Below are 25,000 nucleotides of genomic sequence, written 5' to 3' on the forward strand. Positions count from 1 at the left end.
AACACTCCTCCCTGTTTTCATTACAAACATGATCTTGACACTATTGTAACATCCAGTAAGGCAAATCGCGAAGGGATTAAGTCTTTGTGCTTTCATCAAAAACACGAGTCTTTCGGTTAGGTAATTACGGCGGGCTTCCAATTTTTAGAAGCAGAGTAAGCTGGGCCTGTTCTTGTTTTGATTTTAGGCTCAGAACGTACAGTGCACTTAACAAATTTAAGCGTTTTACCTACTGTGCGAAGTTTCAAGTATTTTATACAATTACTGTACGTACGTTCCTGTTGTTTATTAAAGAGAAACGTTTTTCTGGAAGTGCAAATGCGATATTTGTCCTTAAGGCCCTTTTAGTCATGAATTTCACCCTACCCCCGGTAATACGGCCACCCCGTTAATACGGCCAATTTTTTTTCGGCCCGTTGATGACCGTATTAACGGGGTTCCACAGTAGCTTGGTATCATGGTGTCACCATGATAAGCTACGTAAGGTGCCAATTAGGAAATTCGAAATACTGTATTTTCGAAACGTGGAAAAAGATTCATTTTTCGGGTATCTTCAACCTCCTATAGATGACAATTCAGAAGACCTTGCTAATTTGATGATCTCACTGTGAAACCATCTATAGTTTGACAATTAAGTGCTACTGCAAAGCTTTGTTTATCTCGAAAACGGCGGCTTCATTAAACGCGTAAACGGGCGGTCGGTGAGAAACAAAATACGAAAGCTACGAGAAGTAACTGTTGTAAGAATTAAAACCTCACCTCAGAACCGTATTCTTCACAGATCATCATCTGCGAACACGGTGCACCCGAACATTTTGTTCGTCCTCGCGAACTATCGGCAATTCATCGTACTGCAGAGTCCGAACTTTGGTCCTCTTCGTATGCGGATTGGCTCGAAGTGTATTCTATTGTTACATACTCATTTTCGGAAAAACTGACACGATGGCAATAGTGACTACGCGCCACGCGCAGTAGTCACAAAAACTACCTGGTCCAAAATGTATCACCCTACTTCTGCGCCACTTGGTATTCCGAGTAAACGCTTTAAAAAAGCGTCTTGTTACAATTTAACGTAAGATTTCGATGGCTTATATATTCAAGAGAAAAGTAATTTTATCTGTTATATGGTAAGCACTGGAGTCACAGATTACAAAGTGCACGCATGCGCCCTGGTGAAGGTAACATGCATGCATAAAACTTTCTTTCATCTCGAATTTCAGAATAATATCTTCGAGACATTACAGCTAACATACATAATATATACAGATACATAACTAAATATTAAATAATATTTAAAGATATATTAATCAAAACGAAAAGCCGCTGTGCAAAATCCGGCCCTGGATTAGTTTAAAACCAGTAAACTCAGTGGTACGGGAAAAATCAGGTAGCGCATTTCGCAACGTACTTAGTTAAGACGTAAGAAAAAGAACTAAGACTATAACTGGTTGTTCTAGGTTTATGGAGGGACAGAATGTAATTTCCACGAAGATCATGCATAAGAAGAGAACGGGAGAGAAAACGTATTTTTCAAATATGCAGGACAAGCCTTTTCTTTCTTTAACTACTTTTATATAATAATATGAGGAAATGTTGAATGCGCTTATTGCATAGAGATGTAGAGTTTTACTTAAGTGGTACGTAAGAGGACAGGTAATCGCAAATATAAATCTCATTACTCTCTTATTTACATTATACCGTTTCTCTGAGTCTACGCACTTTGGCTACTCCTTAGTATCCGCCTAGAAATCTTCTTATCGCTACTTTTTCCTCATTTGACGAGGACCAGTCTCCGCTTGTCTCCTTCATGCCCAAAAGAAATTCTGGGTAATTCGGCCGTTCCATGGCAAGGGAAGACCCCCGATTCTCATTTCATAGATTTTCTTACGAGTGTGGAGCCACCCAGTCCTACCGGCAAAATACAGCATCGATTGAAGTTTTTAGCTTTCAAAACTTGCTCAAATCGTATCGGTAGGTCCTGGAATTCGCCCACAGAAAGGCCAGAGAGACTACTTCACTGGTGCTGTGAACCACCATGTTTACAACAGAGCAATTTAGGCGTTCCGGTCTGCATGAAATCATTTCTCACCTTTGTCTCGAGAAAACCAGACACGCACGGTTCTTACGTTAAGTTTATGCCCCTGTAGAATCAACCAAAATCTCAACTCCCTGTGAAAAGTTAACCAGCATCTTAATATTTTTGGTAGGCTACAATACTTGTCACATTTGTTGGAACACCCGTCGCCGTTTCCCCCTTCCTGAATGGGGGAAGGGGGATGTGGTATAAGCTACGATCTTGTAACACGATGATTCTGACCATTCGCTAAGTGTTCCAACTAAATATGTCTTGTATTGTAGCCAGGGAGTCAGCTGGAGTATGGCCCCCTCGATGAGCTCTAAACTTGAGCCTGTGGCATACATGGAGGGTGGATGGATGTACAGTCGTACAGTAAATAAAACAAAATTTCTCCCATCGATGGGTTACCATATTTTCTTAACTGTGGTGCTCGGCGCGCGTGAAGCTCCGCTATTATAGTGAGCAGAGCAGGTGATGGTAGTATCATCAGCATACTGATCTATCTGCGCTTTGGCAAATCATTGATAAATAAGATAAACAAAAGAGGACCCAAAATAGATCCTTGTGGTACTCCATAATTAGCACTGGCCAGGGACGAATCCTTGCCATCAATGCAGACCAACTGACGTCTACCCGAGAAATATGACTGACACCAATCACATGCTCTGTCATTAACACCTCAGGCTTCCAATTTCCGCAAGGGTAAATTGTGGTCAACCATGTTGAAAGCTTTATAGTAGTCCACAATTGGCACTCCACTCACTCTGTTGTTTACCAAATTTAATAAGAGCTGATCATCTATTTTAACAAAAAGTTGACACAATCACATCGACAATGGCAAATTCGCCGCAAGATTACAAGCAATTTGTGGTAAAATACATATTGTACCCAAAATCTTGAATCTGCTTGCCCAAGAAATTACATTAACAGTTATTTTAAAATGGTGTTTCCAAATTACAGTACTTTTGACGCTTGATCTTTTTAAAATAATTTATACAACTGGGTTATAACCAAACAAACAGTGTGGAATCGAAGTGGGGACAGCTTTATTTTTAAAGATATATTAACAAAAACCCATTGGTCATTACCAACACGGCGAGCTAATCATTAAATGCTTCGATTCAGGACAAGGCCTGGCAAAATTACCGAGTGACAGTCATGTCATCTTGCAATTCCCATTGCCTGCTTTGAGCTGCCAAGCTTAGTAGATGAGGAGAGACCTATAGAAAGGAAAGGAATACAATGTGCAAACAACAATATACATTTCAGAAGCTTTATTAAAAGATACTCTAGTGACAAGTTGATGTATACAATTGTTCTTCGACTATTTGACTATCGTAACCTTAAAACAAACATGTTGCGTTGCGCTTAAACAAATACTGTGACTCTGATAATGCAGTTCTGTGAAGTCATACAGAATATGAAACATTAGAGACCGGACTAACTCGAACGATTTTCTTTACATAACGCTATTGTTAAGTCAATAAAAACACACCGACAAACATTTCAAACGTTTTGATATTTGCGAGAGTAGTTCTCTTTGTAATTCACTTGCATTTGCTGCATCATTATTGTTCTATTATGCACGCCCTGTTTCAACACTTTTTGAGCAAAAATAAATCACACGTTATTCACTTGAGTTCGCTGCTTAACAGACAACGCTTATCACAATGTTATATTTGCGAGAGATAGATTTCTTTAATCAAACCTTAATCCAAAAAAATAAGTAAATAAAAGTTCTTTTGAAAAAACGCATCCTATGTACAACAAAGACAATACATGTACCGGTCAAGCAATATTATGAATGCACTGTTTCAATGTTTTCATGACGCAAATAAATCACACACGCCCAAGTGTTAACGTTGTTAGTGAGTGACTGAATTCACAAATAGTGCTATAAAATAATATGTGCAGCGCCCGTTTGTCAGTAGACTAGATAACATGAATAGAGTGTACTTTGTCTTGATTCGGGTTTGCGCTCGGAGTTGTTTTGCAGGACACTTCTTTTACAGCACACCTTGCGAGCAATGGTTAGATCTTCTAAAAGAATTACATCCAATGAACCCCGGTCGCTTGTTGAGTTTTTATTACTACATGGACCAATGCAACGCTACATTTACCGAACAATATGCATTCCACAAAGTGTTATGTGTCACGTACTCGATACATTACCCTTCTTTCTGGTGGATGGTTTGGCAAATTGTTTTTTTTTTCATTTATTTATTTATTTATTAACAATACAATATTCCAATCCCTACCTACAATACTTACAATACTTACGATCCCTACCTACTTAACAAACCAAAGGGTATTAATTTACACCATACAATACAAAAAAAAAAAAAAAAAGAGAAAAAACAAAACAAGACAAAGCCCTTTGCAACACAAACAGTAATTAGGTTCTTTCAATTACAAGTTGTGGGACTGTAATGTGAGGGGAATGTGTGGAAGCCTTCTATTTTAGGACCCAGTCCTCTCACATTAAGAGAGCAAATACTGAGATTCATTGTTGATTACAAAAGTAATGTGTGTTGCAAGCCAGAGGGATTAGAGTGTGACAAAAGTAACAATAGATCCAAATTGAAAAGAAAAATAGCACGAAAAAAAGAAAAACTAACATATTTGAAAAAAAAGTAATGGATCGGAAAATTACACAAAGAACATTAACACATACAATAAAAACCATTGTAGAGTGGACTCTTGACCTCTTCGATTGTTATTCATGAAAAAGGGTTCATTAACAGCCATTTTGAAAAACTAAGAAAAAAATGCAAATTGACGGGGTTTTCTACTATTGAAAGAAGAAGAGAAAACATCACAAAAGATTATCTTAAAAAAAATCTGGAAAATTTTGATGGTTGTACTTTTCATTGTGGATGAATAAAAATCTTCCAACAACTTTGGCATCACGTATTCCATGCTCATTCCTCGCTTTCAACATTGCTTTGATCAAAATTTTGCGCTCTTCCTGAATAGCTTTAGCAAAGTCCTCAGTTATATAAGCGTCCGTGTGGTTACCTGAATTTTTAATCTTTGACCTATTTTTCCACACTTCATCGCGGTCGTCACAGCTTACAAATCTTGCTATGATCGGATGGCGAAAGAAGTTTGGCAAATTGTTATTAAAAGTCTACGAATGAGAAAGATCTAATCATTTGTTTAACACCATGGGTAGTGCTGCAAGCTGGGTGTGTGGAAGCTCATCGCCCACAGTTTCTTTAAGTGACATATGTCAGAGAATGCAATGTTTAGTTGCGTGTTGCGGTAGCGAAGTTCACATCGAATTGAAAGATGTCACCGACAATCATGAAGAACAAAATGCAAAAGAAGAAGGCGCAATGGCAGGCGGACTTGGTTGATTTACAACATTTGAGTAGGTGGAATCAAGGATACAAGTATTTACTGACTTGTATCGATGTCCTTTCCAAATACGCGTGGGTGATGCCCTTGAAATCGAAAACAGGAGCCTCGTTGGTGGTGGCCTTGGAAAGCATTTTCCAGGAAGGTCATAAACCTGCAAAGTTGCAAACAGATGCTGGAACCGAATTTAAAAACAAAACGTTTCAAACCTTCCTCAAAAATGACATTGTACTTCATTTTGCAACAAACAACGAAACCAAGGCCCAAGTGGTTGAAAGATTCACCCGCACTTTGAAGCAACTGATGTGGCGTATGTTCACTACCAGCAGCTTGTACCATTATTTGGATCAACTGGATGATTTAGTCAATAGGAATTACAATCAAAGCGTGCACCGTAGCGTCAAAATGAAACCGGCGTATGTCAACGAGAATAATGCACCAGAGGTTTGGAACAATTTGTATAGGAATCTGTTCAAAAGGCCAACAAAGTATAAATTCAAAGTGGGAGATCAAGTCAAGATCAGTAAGCATAAACGCATCTTTGAAAAAAGTTACTTACCATCCTAGACGGAGGAAACCTTCACTGTTGCTCAGAGACGTCCAGGCGACCCACCCGTGTATCGTCTAAAGGAAGCAGACGGTGACTGGATTCAAGGCACTTTTTACGAATTTGAGTTACAGAATGTGATAGAAACCACAAAAACACCTGTTTCGTATTAAAACGCAGGGGACAAGGAGCGAATAAGGAGGTGTTGGTACATTGGAAAGGTTGGCCAAAGAAATACGACGGCTGGATTCCGCATAACCAGTTGGTCGCTTTAAAACAAACATGATTCAAGATAGCGACTTTTACGTGACAATTCCCAGTAATGCAAGCAGTAATTTATTTCTAAACAATTCTAAGTCCTCCTTTCGTGTAGCGCTACCTCAACAAATCCATCTGAAAGATGAAGAAGATTGGGAAGTAGGATTGCATCATATTGTGTATCGGCTCTCAATGTTTGACATCACAAATGACTGCAAACATTCTAACATCATGCTGGAACGTCAAGGTGACTCCACACCGTTTGTATTACCCGAGGGTAAGTATCATACAGCATTAGATGTGACAGAAGGAATGTTACAATGTCTGAACATCGCTGGCCCACCATCTAAGATTGAAATCACAGTGGACGACGAATGGAATGTAACTCACAAACTGAAGGACTTATGATCAAACTGTCCACAGCTTGCGCGTTGCGATGGATAAACGAAAACACCCAGCGTTTGTTTGAATGCTGCACTCACCTTAGAAAGAAAATATGGTCATGATTGGTTCATCTTACCAGCTGGCACATCCATCACATATCCTGGTATTTACATCTTTCCTCCTTGGCTGTCGCTTTGCTCGTGTAAGCAGAGGCTGGTTCAAGTTCAAACCAATCTTGTGGAACTGTGGCAGGTGGGTGACAAGGGCTTACCTCTCCCACATGAGATGATACCCCTGGGCAATTTTCGAGAAACTCTCCTTGAAGAAAGAGAACATATTGTGTACCTACCTTTGCGGACAAAGATATTTCAGACCACTGAAATCTATTTAACGAGTGGATACGGTCAAACGCCAGCATTTTTAGACGGTATCGTCAGCGTCGTGTTACATTTCCGCCGTCGATCAACATGACCAACAGTTTTTACATGGTGCTGACCAGTGATGCAAATCTGACTCAGTCTCCCAAAAACAAGGCGGGCGATTTTAAGATGCAGTTACCAAGTCAATTACACCTAAGTGGCGACTGGGAGGTGGCCATGACACGCATCATTTACCCTTACACCTGGCAAAACGTAGGTGAGAATCAATTGTCCTACACTTTGCTTTGTAAGACAGACCCTAAACCCTGGAAATTGAACAGTGTCTTATATTTACGAGAAAGCACAACTTGAAGATTACTTTGAGTAGAAGTTACCAGCTGGTTTGTATGTGATTATACCCAAGACATTAGCTCACGCCTTGGGGTACTTAAACCATCAGTATAATATTCCTCAGCTGTACCAAATCGGAGGCCTTGTCCAACAGAATGATGATCACAGCGTCCTTCTTGCGAGGCCAATGACAACACTTGTCAGAAAAGAAGAATTGGTGTGGGGATTGCTCTCGAGAGACGCTTTTCAAACCATCTACGTGTATTCCAATTTAATCAACTCTCAAGTAGTGGGAGATGCTCAAGCCAACTTACTTCGGATGCTCGTTCCTCATGGTCAGCCGGGGTACATGATCACAGAAGAGGTCAAGGTGCCCTCCTACCATAGAACTGTGTTTTCATCCGTGGCGATCAATATATGGGAGACACAGGTCAATTGATACCATTTGCTTCTGGAGCCATACGCGTGGCCCTGCAATTTCGGCGTCGTGCTATTCTATAACAACATGTTCTTACCGATGAACCACCAATATTACCCATATGGACGACATTTACCCTATATGCAGCACGGTAAAGGAGGAGACATTAGCATCTACGGAGGAACACACCCTTATGGTCAAGGGGGCAATGGCTTAGGTGGAATGTTTTGGTCCTTGTTCCGTTCAGCAACTCCGTTTCTCAAAACAACAGCAAAAAAGGTGGGAAAACGAATGCTCAATACTGGATTGGAAACGGGAATGCAACTTGTCCAAGATGTGATCAATGGTCAACCTTTAAAGAAAGCTGCCAAGACAAAAGTGAAAGCTGCTGGGAAACATTAACTCACAGGGGTAATTAATGACATTACACAGCAAGGTCAAGGAAAGAGTATATAAGCATGCGGATACGTCAAAGCCACGCAGTGAAGGACAGACCAAGAAAAGGAGAACACATCATTTAACGTTCAAGACTATTTTTGATTAAAGATGGCATCAGCACACCCTCTCTCAGACCCTGGTGCAAATTCAAGTTTACAGTTGTTTGGTGTAACTGTCACAGATGTGTCGATTGTTGAGAGCGGAGGGGTTGGCGCAGTGGTAAGATCTCTGCCTTCCAACCCTAAGGTCCCTGGTTCCATTCCCGGTTCTGCCGAGACTGGAATATTTGGCGACCTTCTTTCACGCTAAAGTTCACTCAGCTTTCCATCATTCCGAGGTCGGTAAAATGAGTACCAGCATGCATGGACTGCTTAGAAGCGGCTGCAATTTGCGCCTGTATATGCTTCCAGTCCGCTGGGGGTAAACTGATTATTGTAAAGCGCCCTTGAGACGTTAGTGATAAGGGCGCTATATAAATGCACCACTTTACTTTTTTTTTAGCGGCAAATGGGTCGATTATGAACCGGCTCAAACGGGAACTAATCCCATCGAGTTTGTCATCAAACCGTTGGCTAACTACATTGACATTAACAAGACAGAGCTGCGATTGGTGGTAAAGATTACCAAACAAGATGGATCGCCCACAGGGGATGGCAAGAAGTACACTCTGGTCAACAACGCCCTTCATTCCATCATCAAACAGTTTACCATCAAGATCAATGAAACGCTGGTAACAGAACAGTCAGACACTCAAACATACAATGCTTACATCAAGACCTTATTGATCTTTACAGAACAGAAATCCTACTTAACCAAAGCTCTGTATTACAAAGACACCGCTGGACACATGAATGAAGATAATACAGCAGAAAGTAGTGAGGATCTGAATAGAAGAGCCACATTTACTCACAACAGAAGTGGGGTTGGTTGGAGTGCCCCTTTGGAGATCAAAGTCAAAGTGGATCTGAACAACGACGCTTTTGTTCTCATGGCTGGGGAGTCTCCAAACAACTGCAAACTAAAGATCATATTTAGCACGCTTCGCATACATGCAGTGCATGTTGCAGACAGTGTGAAACTAGAACATGTACAGATCATGCAAGGTCACAAAGGGAGCGCACCGCTACCAGCCATCTATACCTTAACCAGAACCCCTACGCAGGCAAGGATCATCCCTCAAGGAGTCTTAAATCACACTGAGACAGATCTATTCCACGGTTTCATTCCTCACTGCATCATTTTTGGGCTCGTGCGAAACAAGGCCTTCAATGGGAACCTTGAAAGAAATCCTTTCACCTTTGAGCTGTTTGACCTGCAAGACATTCGGCTGACTGTGAATGGAGAAGAAATGCCTTATTCTGCGCTGGATCTGATGGGTGGAAAAAAGATCGATGGTTACAACACCACGCTGTTTTCAGGAAATGGAGACATGAATTGTGGGCACGGGCTTGACATTGATAGAGTGGATTGGGAAAATGGTTACGGTTTGTTCCGTTTTGATTTGACACCGGCAGGAAGTGGACATCCCGATCATCTGATACCGAACGGGTAACATGAACCTGTACCTAAAATTTGGAACTCAGACGAACTCAGTTCTGAATTTAATTGTGTAGGCAGAGTTTCAGAATCAGTTGCAAATTGATCGCAATCATCGCATGGTCTACAATTTGTCACAAGGCTCTTAGTTCATCGTTATGCATACGACTATGGCAAGCCTGCCTTTCTGAGCTTTACTTCTTTTTGGTAATTTTTGGTAACTACAATTTCTTTTACCAATTTCTGGATTAACTCCGATTAAGAAGTACTTGGTTGTGAGTCTTTATTACCTGATTCTTCACGATTCTACCGATGCCATCATTACACAGCTAAAGGTTTCTACGGTTCCCGACTAAGTTACTATTCTAACTCGACTGCCTCATTTCATCAAGCTCATCTGCTTATAAGCGGTGATGTATTGGTCAATCCTGGCCCTGACAAAGTTCATTCTAGCAACAGTTCTACAATTCTACGTTTCTTCTACCAAAATGCTCGTAGTATTAAATCTGGGGCTAAACTTTGTGAATTTCGAGACCTTGTTTATGCAAATAATTTTGAAATTATCGCCATCTCAGAAACTTGGTTTAATTGTGAAGTTTTGGACTCAGAAATTCTGCCATGGAGTTATGATATTAATCTTTGTGATGGAGCTGATATACAAGGCAATCATTCAACTAGCGGTGGTGGAGTGCTACTCGCATCTCGCTGCAATCTGCGCTGTCATCCCGTATTCTTTGATATGGAAAATGATCTGGAATGTGCCACGATAGAGTTCATCCATAACAATTGTGGTAAAACTCTCATATCAGTCTTTTATCACCCTCTTAATGCAAACAACACTTGGATTCATCAATTTGTCGATTTTATTGATAGCTGGGTGTATGACAAAGTTACAATTGTCAGCGATTTCAACCTTCCTGACATTAAATGGATTCAAGGCTCTGGTTTTATCGATTCTAGCCCAACGTTGTTTACGTTCTGTGAGAAGCTAATCAACATAAGTATTTTCCAGTTGATTGATCAGCCAACCAGAGGGAACAATACACTTGATTTGCTATTGTATTCTTTTGTCGAAGGAGTGGTTAATGTACAACTATCTGACTCTGATGGTGTTGCTTTATCTTCTGATCACAAAGCACTAACGTTCGATCTGCATACAAGTTACAAATTCTTATCCTATAATAGGCAGCTTACTAATAACTTCGAAAAAGCCGACTTCAATAGTCTACGCTCCAAGCTACGCGAATCTCCTCTAGCTGATGACTTAAGCGATGATGAAATCCTATTGGAAAAATGCACTATCAGCCAATGTTGACGCCTTTATTCCTAAGCGGAAACCGAAAAAATTCCTCTCTCCACCTTGGATTGATGGCGAGGCAATCCACGCCATTCGCAAAAAGAACTTTGGCAAAAGTACCATAAATTGCGTAGAGACGTCAAGTACATGATACGCTCTAAGAGAACCGCCTACATGAAGGACATATCTGACAACTCATCTTCACAGCCCAAACGATTTTGGAACTTTTTTAACCGACTGACCAATCGTCCTTCCATTCCTGATTCAGTCACCATTGACGACAAAGTATTCATCACACCTGATACCAAGGCTGAAGCTTTCAACTACTATTTTGCCTCAGTCATCAACACATGTACAGTCCTTCCAACAGATATCGACACCACACCATACTCGCACAATAATATCAGTGAAATCATCCTGAATCAAGAAGACGTTCATAATGCTCTACTGAAGCTAGATCCAAGTAAGACTCCTGGACCTGATCTCATTCATCCAAGGATTCTAAAAGAGTGTGCCTCAGAGCTAGCATCAGAGCCTCTACGTGCTCTGTTTAATTTATTACTACAGTTAGGTAAGCTGCCACTGGAATGGAAAAGGTCTAATGTTGTACCGGTCTTCAAAAGGGGAGATAAATCAGTGATATCTAACTACAGGCCTATATCTCTTCTCTCGATCGTCAGCAAACTGTGTGAACGTTGCATACTTGATAAGCTCATAACCAATCTTCTTGAGCTCTTGTCACCAAAACAGCATGGCTTTGTTCCAAAGAAACCCTGTGTTACACAATTACTTACAGTACTTCACGATCTGGGTAAAACTCTCGACGCTGGACAAGAGTCCGATTTTCTTTACCTCGATTTTAGTAAGGCATTTGATTCTGTGACGCACAACCTACTCCTGCACAAGTTATCATTATACGGTATCGATGGTCCAGTGTACAGCTGGTTCTCCGATTACCTTCATTCTAGATATCAGAGGATGCACATAGAAGGTTCCTTCTCCAATTGGGTCAATGTGTCATCTGGTGTCCCTCAGGGTAGTCTAATGGGTCCATTCTTGTTGTCATCTTCATTAACGACCTACCAAAGACTGTCTGTCAGTGATGAAACAGCAATTGCTCTGTTTGCTGATGACGCAAAATGTTACAGATCAGTTAATGACTCTAGTGATTGCACTAATTTTCAGCATGACGTTAATAAGTTTTATGACTGATCCCTTATATGGGGTTTAGCTTACAATCTAGATAAATGTGTAGCTACAAGAATAACTAGAAAACGAAACAGCTCTATTCCGGCTCTTGCTATTAGTCCTTATGAAGCCGGAGGACATGCCCTTGCGGTCATTTCCTCACAAAAGGATCTCGCAGTTATCGCCACAGACAAACTTACATGGAGCTCTCACGTTGAATGCGTTGTAGCCAAAGCCAACCGGATGTTGGGTTTTCTCCGTCGGAATTGTGCTGACATTGGGACTAATAGCAAGAGAACGCTATATCTTTCTTTTGTGTGTTCCTACTTAGGATATGCTAGTGAGGTCTGGGCCCCTCAAACTACTGTCCATTATTTATGTATTCTTAAGGGTGTTCAATGTTGGGCAACTCGTTTCATTTTGAACTGTAGTTATAAAGTATCAGAAAGACCCGACTATAAGTCCCGCTTAAAAATGCTAAAATTGTTACCATTATGTTATTGGCACGAAATTCGAGATATCTGCTTCTTCTATAAGTGTATGCATAAGTACTACAATATTAATTTTATGAATACACCAATATAATCACTGGTCGTACTAGGAATGCCAACAGCTCTAATTTACAACCTAATTGTGTCCGTACTTCCTTATTTCGTGTTCCTTTATGGAACAATATTTCGTTAGATATTTGTGAAACTAAAGCTCTCTCTACCTTTAAAGACCATCTATTTAACTACTTCTTTAACAAATTTATCGCTAATTTTGACACTTCTAGTATTCAAACATGGAAAACAGGCTGCCCTCATTGTCGCTCAATTAATAGAATGAACTGTTGTTAATTATTAGATTTTGTTTACGTATGTTTTAGTATAAGTATATATTTATGGGGGCTGACCTCGCTGGGAATTCGAGTCCGTACGTTGGTCCCTCATGGTCCATGAACCCCGGACATTCAACGATTGCGAACAAGGATCTTCCCAGCGTCACATTCATTGTTTAAAATCTATAAAACTGATGAACCATTTCCGGTAGATTTCATTTAACACTATGGCTTTGCAATTGTTGCACCGCGAGGAGACAGTAAACAATCAAATGGGTGGTGACATGACTTTGCGTTCTTGAAAGATTTCAAAAGCTACAGAGAGAGAAGAAAACAAGAACTCTTCAAGGCTTCCAAAGTCAATCAACATTTACCCTTTCTCTGCACTTGTCTTACAAGCAAAGGGAAACAGCAGAAAGAGATGATATCTAACGCTAGTAAGAGACAAATAGAAGCCATCAGTGAAGTCGCTCTTAATCTACTTAAAGGGTGCAGTATGGTTCCAAGTTCATCATTCAAACACTTGAAACCACACAAGTCAAAACTCCTGTATTTGACTCGCAAGACACCTAGTATGAAGAAGAAAAAAGAAGTTCTCAATCAACAAGGAGGATTCCTGTCAGCTCTCGCCTCTTTGATTGCACCGGCCGCTTTGGGTTTATTGGGTAAAGTGTTAAAATAAAAACACATACAAAAGATGATGTTGGTTCCAGAGCATTTATTGCAAAACCTTGAGACAGAACATCGCTTAACCTCACCTCCGCAACTCACAACCTTGACGCGCTTGGATAAAGACATGAAACATCATGGATTCTACTTTGCCCGCGGATCAAAAAGTGGTTTGTCAAAACAAATGAAGAGAAAAACGAGTGTGAAACCTGCAGGGACAGCGACAACAACTCCAGATGAGCCCACTCCAAACCATTCTCCTACGATATCCGAGGTACAACCCAAAAAACAGCACATGGGAAACTTCCAGCTACACCCATTGGTCTATCCAAAATTCTCGTCAGGATAGAAACACCACCTTCTCCTATCGAACAGGAAACAGATCCCTGGAACTTTGAAACGCCCCCAGATTCCACAGAGAAGCGGGTTATTAAAAGGTCCTACAGGGAAAGAACACCTATGGTTGCCCGATTAAGGAGTAATAAAAAGTGGGAACCTTACTGAACAATAATGATGCAGTGAACTCAAGTGAATTACATTTTATTTTTCATCTCTCTTTTATGCGTGTGTTATTTATTTTTGCTCTAAAAGCATTGAAACAGTGCATGCATAATAGAACAATAATGATGCAGCAAATGCAAGTGAATTAAATTTTTTCTCATTTGCGGGTGTGTGAATTATTTTCGTTCTAAAAACATTGAAACAGTGCATGCATCGTATTGCTTGACCGATACATGTATCATCTTTGTTGTACATAGGGTGCGTTTTCAAAACAACTTTTTTCGGATTAAGGTTTGTTTAAAGAGATCTCTCGCAAATATCACATAGTGATAAGCGTTCTCTGTTAATTCAGTAAAACGTTTGAAATGTTTGTTGGTGTGTTTTTATCAACTTAACGATAGTGTTCGAGCGACAATAAAGCGCACGAAAAATGAAAATTTGTTTATGTTTAGGTGAGTTAAGCTGAAAATGAGCCTTCAATCCAATCGAAAACCAGTACCTGGTCAGCGGTCAACTTTAAAAAAAAAACAGCTTTAAGTTTATATACCTCCGATGCTTGACTTGAATAACTGCATAGCCACCAGTGTGGACCACAGCTATCATGATATGTCAAACTGGATTGGAGGGTGTCAGCATGGGAATTTGGTTTCCCCCAACCACCGTCCCGTTAACCATTTTTGTACTTTTGTTCAATTGTATTTGTTAGTATCAGTCCATTTGTATCAGTTATGTATGGTTACGAACTGTGATTAACAACAGCTATATTCACTCAAAAACTATGTCCCCATTAACCCTTTAACTCCCAAGAGTGCCACTTATAGATTTTACTCTGTCTAACGCCAGACGATTTTACTCGTCAATGGGGAACCCCACGGGGGTGAAAGGGATAAAGATTGAAGATTAAAAAATGCAGAAAGAAAGCGTTTTCCACCTGAACACGAAAAGCGTTGACTCTGTAAAAACTATAGGTGATGTAGTATGGCCGTGTCACCGCATCGAGCGACAGAAAGAGTGCAAAAAATTAAGCCTTGTTTATGTTTAGGTGAGTTAACCTGAGTTCAGCCTGCAATCCAATAGAAAACCAGTACTTGGTCAGCGGTGAAGATAAAGAAACCTGGTCTCGGTGAGGTCAAAGCTTGAGCCCGCGATATGGTCACATGATACTGGTCAGCGTATACCTTTTTTTGACAGGTGTCAATTGATCAAAACATGGGTGTCCGATATCAAAGATGTATGCTATAAACTAGTATGATACTGGTCACACTGGCATACATGGACGGGTGGACGTACATACGTACGACGATCGATGAGGTCATGGCTATAAAACCAAAATTTCACGCATTGATGGGTTACCATATTTTCTTAATTATGGTGCTCAGCGCGCGGACCTCCGCTATTAAGTCTACAGGAACAAAATCTGAAGCTCAACACACATAAGTAAACAACAAAATTACTTCACGTTTTTTTAATTCTAACCTGACTAACATGAAAAAAACTTGGGACGGGATAAATAACATAATAGTTTTCATTTATGTAAATTTTTGGTGACAGAAGTTCCCTACATGGTTTCATGTCTTCCAACATAGTGGGGAATAAAATCAGATTGTTACTATCTTTTTCCTGATGTTATAACTTCATTTTCTGTGGTGTTCAAGGAGGTCGAGGTTGACCTAGAGACCGAGAGGTTTGTTATCCAGGGCCTGGTTGTTTCAAAGCCAATTCAGTTAACCCAGGATTAGCGGACACTTTTGTTTCATGCTTAAGTTTTGGTGAAAATTTATTTTGCTTATTTTTGTCTCTCACGGTTGGCTTCTTCTAATGTAAAGTTTTGCAGATTATCAGCGTTGAACAGCATTTGGGAGTAGAGAAATAAACGTGTTGGTTTATTTTTAATCTGGGATCAGCGTTTAATTGGCTTTTGAACAACTGGACCCAGGTTGATATATCCTGTGGAGCAGCTGCATCTTGTGACATGAAAACAGGTGCCTAAAGCCGTGTTCACATTAGGTGTCGATTGTGATCGAATTATAATTGAATTAAATATGAAATGGGTTCACATTAACTAATTACAGTCCCTGATTATAACTGGATTATAATTACTTCAAACAACCTCAAGGGGGTTGTTTGAAGTAATTACAGTGCATAATTGAACAGAATGGCGAACACGTGGTGGTATGAGCAGACAAAACTTCTAATTGCTTTATGGAGCGAAGATTTGGATTGTCATCTTCTGTTCTCAGAAGATATCCTTGGTTCTCTCCTCACCTCAAGCATGGTAATGATGATCGTGGCAGCCACGCAATACGGAGCCATTTTGTCTCACACTGCGATGTTACCTTATTGTATTTGAATTTTCACAGATGTGAACAGAACCATAATTGAATAAAATTGAATGGAGTATGATAGCCTGAATTATACTTCCGTGGATCATAATTAACGTTGAGTGTGAAAACGGCTTAAGTCTGCACTGACTGTCAGTCAGACCAAACTGCATGCATTTGAGAGGCTTACACAGACTTGTGAAACAAACCAAAATAGTTTTGCAAACTGGTAATTTTGGGCACATCACTATCCTGTGAAATGAGGCTTTTGCAAGCATATAAATCACCTCAAACAGGCCAAAAACAGTTTGTTTCAGAAAATAGTAATGTGACCAAAACTACCATTTAGTGAAACGATTACCGTTTTTGTTTGTGTTTCGTTTCGTTTCGTTTCACAAATTAGTGTAAGCCCACGTGAGAAGCATTTTGTAGTGGTCTTTTATACTACTTTGTTGAAGCTATTTTATGAGCAGCAACGTCAGGAAACGATGAATCACGGATCAAATTGGCGTTCATTTTTAAGCATTTTATGCTTTAACAATTTTGTCCTCATATAGAGATTAGGAAAGATGATTCCTAGGGAGGAGAGAACCTTCGTTCTCCTGAAATCGGCTCAACTTACACTGTATGTTGGTTTTGTTAATACTGTTACCTGTTGGACTGTTATCACACACCATCTCTCCTGATAACAACTTAACAGTGTCAGAGCACTCCAAAGCTTCACCAGGCATCTAAAGAGATAACAAAACATAGGTAGACCCTTTGGATATGTCTGTCCCATTGAGGTCATCCAAAAAACGGAAATATACAAGGGCTTTATTATTGGCAATAATGAATCAGCAGTGGCTCATGAAAGTAAAAAAAAGTGGAGAGATTCAATGCTGTGGAAAGACCTTTGTTGTGCTTAAGGCTATAAGCGGTATGATTTCGAAGAATCTTCAAAAGCACTTGAAAGCTGTAATAAGTGTCACACTTGTACTGGAACGGCAGCAGAAATAGACCATCCTTCAGAGAGGAAAGAGGGGTTGGAGAAATGGTGAGACCACTTGCCTTCTACCATTGTGGCCCAGGTTTGTTACGTTTTTCTCTGAGAGCTTCAGTTTTTCCCTTTCATCAACCAACAATTAATTTGATGTGCTTTACTTTGATTTGAGTTGATTCCATTTTCCCGATTAATTTTAGGAAACTTGAGCTTGTGCTTTATACGCTTCAGAAATTACTCTTGTGCTATCTTATGAGGGGAATTGCATCCGTTACCATTAAATATGTTTGGGTTGTATAGCCAGGCACTGTTAAAACCCACTTTTAAGTGGGTTGACAATTGCTTTAAAAAGCCATTCTTCAGTAAAAAAAAATGGAAATGTAACTCCGCCCTAGTGTGGTATAAACGTCAAAGTACATATTAAAATATGTTCATGAACAATGAATGGGTTACTGAAAGTTTTAGCAGTGAAATGCTATGAAATTAAGACCGTACTGTTAAAATAGCATTCCAAGATTTTAACAATTCTTAAGATTCTTATAAACATTTAAGAACGATACATGTTCCTTTGAGTCTGCATCACAGACAGAATGCCACACTTCAAGAACAAGCCTTCATTTAGCGATAAATAATGTCAACGCATTCCAAGTCGATTTCGTGTTGGTCAATAATATGATGCTGGTCCAATGATGAGTTTTTGTTCAATGCCACTATGGCTTTGGCATGTTCTTTGACACATGTTTTCAGGGCATGCATGGTCTGGTCAATGTAAACACTGGGGAACACCTTACATTTAACCCCACAAACAACACATCTAATAGTCTTTAGGTTTCTTTAGAATATGGGTGATGGTGCAAATGGGTTTGTGTGCGACCTTAATTGATGTTAAAGTTTTAAAGAACTTTCATATTTTTTTTTCTGAGGACCCTTTAATGTAAGGTAGAAGAACTAGTCCTTGTTGGTTGGTATGATCATGGTTTGTGCTTAATCCCTCTCTGTTATGGGCTGGTGAGCCACGGAAATGACATTGGTTGGGTAGTTGTTAGTGGATAGAACTTGCATAATGCATTTCACTTCCAACAATATTTCTTCCTCAGTGGATAGAACTTGCATAATGTATTTGGTTTCCAACAATATTTCTTCCTCAGTAGATGGAATGTTTTTGTTGCACGACCCATAAAAGTGCGGACCATGGGGTGTTTGTGTTTAGAGTGACGATGTGATTAAAGTCCAGGTAGCGATCAGTATGGATAGCTTTCCTGTAAATAGAGAGGGCGATCGAGCCATCCTGCTGTCTTGTTGTTTTGGTGTCAAGATAGGCATTGGCCCATCTGTTTCCATCTCAATGGTGAATTTGATGTGAGAATTGAACGAATTGAAGTGAGAGTGAAATTTATCTATGTAAACCCTAAAGAATGCACGGCTATCATCAATGTATCCGAACCACCATTTAGGTGGGTGGGGAAATGTTGAAAGAGCCTGTCCCTCAACATATTCCAGGACAAAATTGGCCAAAATGGATCCCATAAAAAAGCAAAAAACTTTTAAAGTGTAGGACTTTAATGATGTTATCTCTAGATACATGTATGTTACTTCGTGTTCGCTTAACACTTAACTGGCAAAATTTGAGCTTTGAGTTTTATCCGAAGACTGTTCATTTTGAGTGTAATGCATCAGTCAATTTCAGCAGTGCCCATCCCCCCACCCCCCCCCCCCAGGGCTAACCCCCGGGCAATAGCATTTTTTTTTTTAAATGGGCAAATTCCCCGGGGTGGGGACGAAGAAAGAGGGCAAATGACCCGCCCCTGGGATCGTCGCCTTCCGATAGGCGCCTGTATTCGCAGGCTACTTTGTCTCTCAAGAATCAAGACATCTTAAATGATCTTTCATCGCATTTTACCCTTGCAAGATCTGTCTTGAAGATCGCATCATTTGAATTCGCAACCCTTCCGTGTTTCATATAACTCCGCTTTCATTAATTTAAAAATTGCTAGGCTAGTTTTGAATGTGAAATGCGAAGTAGTCGTCTTTACGCAGTCTTCACGTCAGTGATTGTTTTGTGATATGAGTTCACCTTGTTGCTTTTATATATTCATATGCTTACAAGTATAAATGAAGAAATACCTAAAATTGAGAAAACATACCTTTAAAAACATCCACAAGTTTTTCAAGTCCCTGGCGGACAAGCCAGTCTTTAACGAAGGCCTCGTCTTTTCCGATAAACTCTTCCATGTTAGTTAGTAAACATGTGTGTCAAATGCCCAGGGGTCGCCCAGGGGGGTAGGCTAATGCCCAGACCCCTGGCCGCGATAAAATTGCGAGTGCCCCACCCCCAGGACTGACAACTTCAGCAAATGCCCCGCAGTTGCCCGGGGGGGGGGGGGGGGGGGGCACTGCTGGAATTGATTGATGCATAAGTTTTGGATTTCACAGTCCGCCATTTACTTATAATCAAAGATTATGTCGTCAACAAAAAAATAGATATTTTAGCTCTCACAGAAACTTGGCTTAAACCTAACGATGACTCTGATTATATTACAAGGGATATAACTCCCACTGGCTACTGTTTTGCTCACACTCCTCGATCCAGTGGAAATGGTGGCGGTGTTGCTTTTCCACCGGATGGATCTAAAAATGGAACGACTCAAGAATCCTGTCTTCAAATCGTTTGAATTTATGGAATCCCTACTTAATACTACCTCATGTGTGCTACGTATTATTGTTGTTTGTCGACCTCCTGGTTCAACTCAGAATGGCTCGACAACGGCTCTATTTGTTGACGAATTTTCTACTATGATGGAACGCTTAGTTTCACTGCCTGGTAAACTACTTGTAACCGCTGACTTAAATTTTCACATCAACAATCCTTTCGACAACACATCTTGCCAATTTTTGGATCTGCTAAATTGCTTTAATCTGCATGTCCTAAACACCGTCTCACCAAGTCACAAAAACAATAACATCCTAGATCTTATCATCGTTAGAACTGATGAACTGACTGCCCTAAACCATCCGTTAACAATCCAGTTATCTCAGATCCCTTTGCTGTGCATTGCAACCTGCCCATCGGCAATCATCAAAACCCTAAAATGGTCTCTACTACACGGAGCCTACACAATATAAACTTGCAAAGTTTTGTACAAGATATAACCTCGTCTACTTTGTCTAACTCACCTTCATCAGACCTAACTGAATTGTGTGACCAGTATAATAGTGACCTATCTTGGATAAAAATGCACCCTTGCGTATGAAGATAATTACAATCTGAACCCAGGGCTCCTTGGTATAATAACTACATCAGAGAACAGAAGAGAATCTGTCGTCATCTTGAACGCAGTTGGCGCCATTCTCATACTGCAACTGATCATCAAGCCTATATTAATCAGTGCGCTGTCGTAAAAAATTCCATCTACACCTCGAAAATGAATTATTACTCTTATCTTATCAATGAAGCCGGTGTCGATAGCAAAGCTCTATTTCGCAATGTTGCGAAATTTCTTCCAACATGCTAAAATTATTGACATCCTTCACTAAAATGCCAACTTAATAATTTTTCACCTACATCTACTGACGAATTGTCTTGAATACTTTGAAATTTTCTACCGACACTTTGTAAGATCGTTAACTTATCTCTGGAATCTGGTTATCTGCCTCCTCTTAAAACTGCTATCCTTACACCACTACTCAAGAAACCTCTTTAGATCACGAAATCTTTAAAAATTACAGACCGATCTCAAACCTTACAGTAGTCTCAAAAATCATTGAAAAAGTCATGGCTGTGCGCTTACATGAGTACTTGCTAAGTAACCACCTTCACGAGCCACTACAGTCGGCCTACAAGCCTTTCCATAGCTGTGAATCTGCTCTTGTACGTGTGCATAATGATGTCATGCGTGCTATTGATAATTGTCAGCGTGTTATACTTCTTCTTCTTGATCTGTCTGCTGCCTTCGACACCGTCGCCAACGGAATCCTGCTTAATATATTAAACTCCAAATTTGGAATCAGCGGAACTGCTCTCAACTGGTTTCAATCTTACCTTACTGGTCGCACTCAATCTGTTCTGATTAATGGGAATCAATCACAACCTCATAACCTCAGTTGTGGAGTACCCCAAGGCTCTGTACTTGGACCTATCCTCTATTCATTGTATACTGCACCATTATCTGACAACTTGCAATTTCACCTCTATGCTGACGATACACAACTTTACATTTCCTTTTCAACAAATAATGACCTGGAACTGACTGAAACTGTTGAGCGTATCGAGCTATGCCTGACTGATTTGGACAAATGGATGAGTCTCAACAAACTAAAATTGAATAAAGAGAAAACCGAGTTCCTCTTTATTCACTCACAATTTAGACTACAGCACTGCTTGCCGTCAATCTGCTTTGGTCAAGACACCGTCCAGCCTTCTCAAACTGCCAGGAATATTGGTCTCACTTTTGACAGTACTGCCTCATGCTGCCTCATATTAATACTGTATGTAAATCTGCATTCTATCACCTTCATAATCTATCACGTATCAGAGAATTTATATCAACGGAAACTGCCAAAACACTTGTGCATGCCTTTATCTCATCCAAACTTGACCACTGCAACTCCCTTCTGTACAATCTTCCAAAATATGCTGTTAAAAAAATACAGTATGTACAAAACGCAGCCGCGTGCTTAATAACATTTTCCTCAAAATTCAACCATATTACTCCCATCTTGAAACATCTACACTGGTAACCCATTAATGAACGCATTAAGTTTAACATTTTAATTCTCACTTTCAAGGCTTTGCATGATTTGTCTCCCTTGTACATACAAGAACTGATAAGTCTCTACCGTCCTTCAAGAACCCTCCGCTCATCTACATCGCTCCGTCTTAACCCTACCAGCTATAATTTGAAGTCTTATGGATCTAGAGCTTTCGCTGTCGCCTCGCCACAACTTTGGAACGATCTACCAGAACACATAAAAAACTGTGATAATCTCCAGACTTTCAAAACACGACTTAAAACTTATTTATTCAAGGAAATTTTTGTATAACTTTTTCGTTTATGGATTAATTTTTAATTTTAATTTTTCATGACTAGTAAAGCGCTTAGATCACGTCTGGATAGGCGCTATACATAAGAAATATTATTATTAATTTCCAACAAGGGTTATAAGACAGGACCTGCGGTTTACAGTCCTTATCTGAGAAGACTTTGAAAGTCTAACCATTTGCAGATGTAATTACAAAGGCAGCACATTTCCCTCAGTTATTTTAAGACACTGAGTGTTGGTCCGACCGGAGTCGAACTCACGACCTCCCGCATGACAGCCCAATGCTCAACCAACTGCGCCACCAGTGCACGGTGTAAATGCAACTTATCATATATGCAAACCACGGGTTTAATAGTCTGAAAGCCCGAAACTCCCGCGCTGCATATTAATTCAGCTGCGCACAAATGCATTGCATTCTTCAACTAGTGAGCCTTTGATGTCATTTTCTCCTCGACCAAACTCTCTCAAGATTTTAAAGTTAGTAATGGCAGACCAATAAATAAGAAAGTTAAAATAAACAGTCTTTTTAAAATCAGAACTTAAAACTTGGCTCATTTAGTGTTTAGTTAACATAGTTTTGAAATCCAAAGAAAAAAAAAGAATTGTTTTTTTGTTCGTAGTACCACTTTAACAACATGAATTGCTAAGGGGGGTGGGATGCAGGTAAACAGCAATAGAATGTCAAAGGATACAAGGATCTCGTCTGGTTCTACTGTGCAGGAGAGGATCTTTTTAACAAAGGAAACAATGTTCTTGACAGTGTATTTGTTATTCTGAAGAGGTGTTAAGAAGCTGGTGAGATATTTAGACAGTTCATAAGTACGAGCTCCAATGGCGCTTGAGACGGGTCTCAGAGGAACGCCCTCTTCATCATTTTAGGCAGATGATAGAACAAAGGTGGTAAGGAATCAAAGCTGTGAAGTTTGTGATAGAGTTTAGGGTCAACCCAACAATGGTTCTAAATCGATGCAGGGAACTTAAATAAGGTCAACCAGTACATTCGCTCAACAATACCCTCTTTGAAGGTCTGTGGTCTTGTAATCACCGTACAAGGTCTGGACGTCTTGTTGGAGTTCCTGGGCCCATCGGACTTGTTCATCTTTCAATGGATGATAATTGAGACCATGAATGTGGTGTATACAATAGTGTGTCGATATTTCCTGGTTGCTTAGTAACGCTAGCGACATGCGCATTAAGGATTTAGGCTCACCATGTGCTCTTGCCAAATGGTTGACGTTGTACATCAAGTTTGTTTGTTGTTATAAATAAATTCTGTTGAGATTTCAAGACATGGTGGCAGTGGTGGGACAAGTAAAATGCTGAAATTAAGCCCTCCAGAGAAATTTGACTCTTCCAAACCGCTCGACTGGCCAGATTGGAAGCAGAATTTCCTGCGATTTAGACCCGCGACGAGACTTCACAAAGAGGAAGGCGCCGTGCAAGTCAGTGCTCTCACTTACACAATGGGAAGAGAAGCAGAACATGTGTATACATGTAAGTCCTTTACTTTGGCTGAAGGAGATGATGCAAAATTCGACGTGATTCTGGCGAAATTTCATGAACATTTCGTGCCGAAACGGAACATAATTCACGAGCGGGCACGTTTTCACCAAAGGATCCAACTCTCTGGTTGATCAGTGGTACCAGGGGTTTGTGATCTGTCAAGAGCTGGAAACTTGGAAGCCCCACTAAATAACGTGATAGTCTCTCACATGTCCACACTGCTGCCAGGCACTCTTCTCAATTTGAGCATATCTGACTTCAGTCTCTGTGAGTGTTCTACTACAAAAACCAACTGGGCGGAGTTGGTCACTGGGACCTTGCATCAGAACCCCACCAATCCCATAACTACTAGCATCTGCACAAACAACAGTGGGTATCTTAGGATCATAGAATGCTAACACTGTATCACTTGAAATGATTTCTTTGACTTTGGTAAATGCAGTTTGCTGGAGAGGTCCCCAAGTCCAAGTGGTATCTGACTTTAGTAGTAGTTCGCTCATTGGACGCATTACTGAAGCAAGGTTGGGAATAAACCTCCCAAGGTAGTTAATCATGCCAATCAGTCTGCGTAGTTCTGAAACATTGGTTGGCGCTTCGAGCTCCGTAATCGCCTTCACCTTCTCTGGGTCTGGACTTACACCCTCGGCACTGAGAACATGTCCAAAGTATGTTAGCTTGTTTTTCTTGATCTCGCACTTCTCTTTGTTCAGTTTCAGTCCTGACTCCTTAATGACTTGAAACGTGTTCTGTAAGTTCTCATCATGTTCTTTGGCAGACTTTCCATACACAATAATGTCATCCATAATCGCTTCACAACCTTCTCTGTTCTTTAACAGATTACTCATTAGAGACTGGAAAATTTCTGGGGCAGACGTGATTCCAAATGGAAGTCTTTTAAAACAGAACCTACCAAACGGAGTCATAAACGTGGTCAACTTGGCACTATCTGGA

General features: G+C 40.2%; 1 protein-coding gene across 2 annotated transcripts in view; it reads right to left on the minus strand.

The window, feature by feature from the left end:
• Positions 1–2,840: 2,840 nt before the first annotated feature.
• Positions 2,841–25,000, minus strand: part of LOC138039060 (ribonuclease P protein subunit p14-like) — a 98,296-nt gene continuing 76,136 nt past the window's right edge. For both annotated transcript variants that reach the window (XM_068885225.1, XM_068885222.1), the window contains 2 exons: positions 17,177–17,255; positions 2,841–3,297 (listed from right to left, as the gene is read on the minus strand). In XM_068885225.1, coding sequence (XP_068741326.1) covers positions 3,220–3,297; positions 17,177–17,255 — 157 coding nt within the window. In that variant the 3' untranslated portion in view covers positions 2,841–3,219. The remainder of the gene's footprint in view (positions 3,298–17,176; positions 17,256–25,000) is intronic.

The sequence above is a fragment of the Montipora capricornis genome, chromosome 2, assembly GCF_036669925.1.
Source record: "Montipora capricornis isolate CH-2021 chromosome 2, ASM3666992v2, whole genome shotgun sequence".
Lineage (NCBI taxonomy): Eukaryota > Metazoa > Cnidaria > Anthozoa > Scleractinia > Acroporidae > Montipora > Montipora capricornis.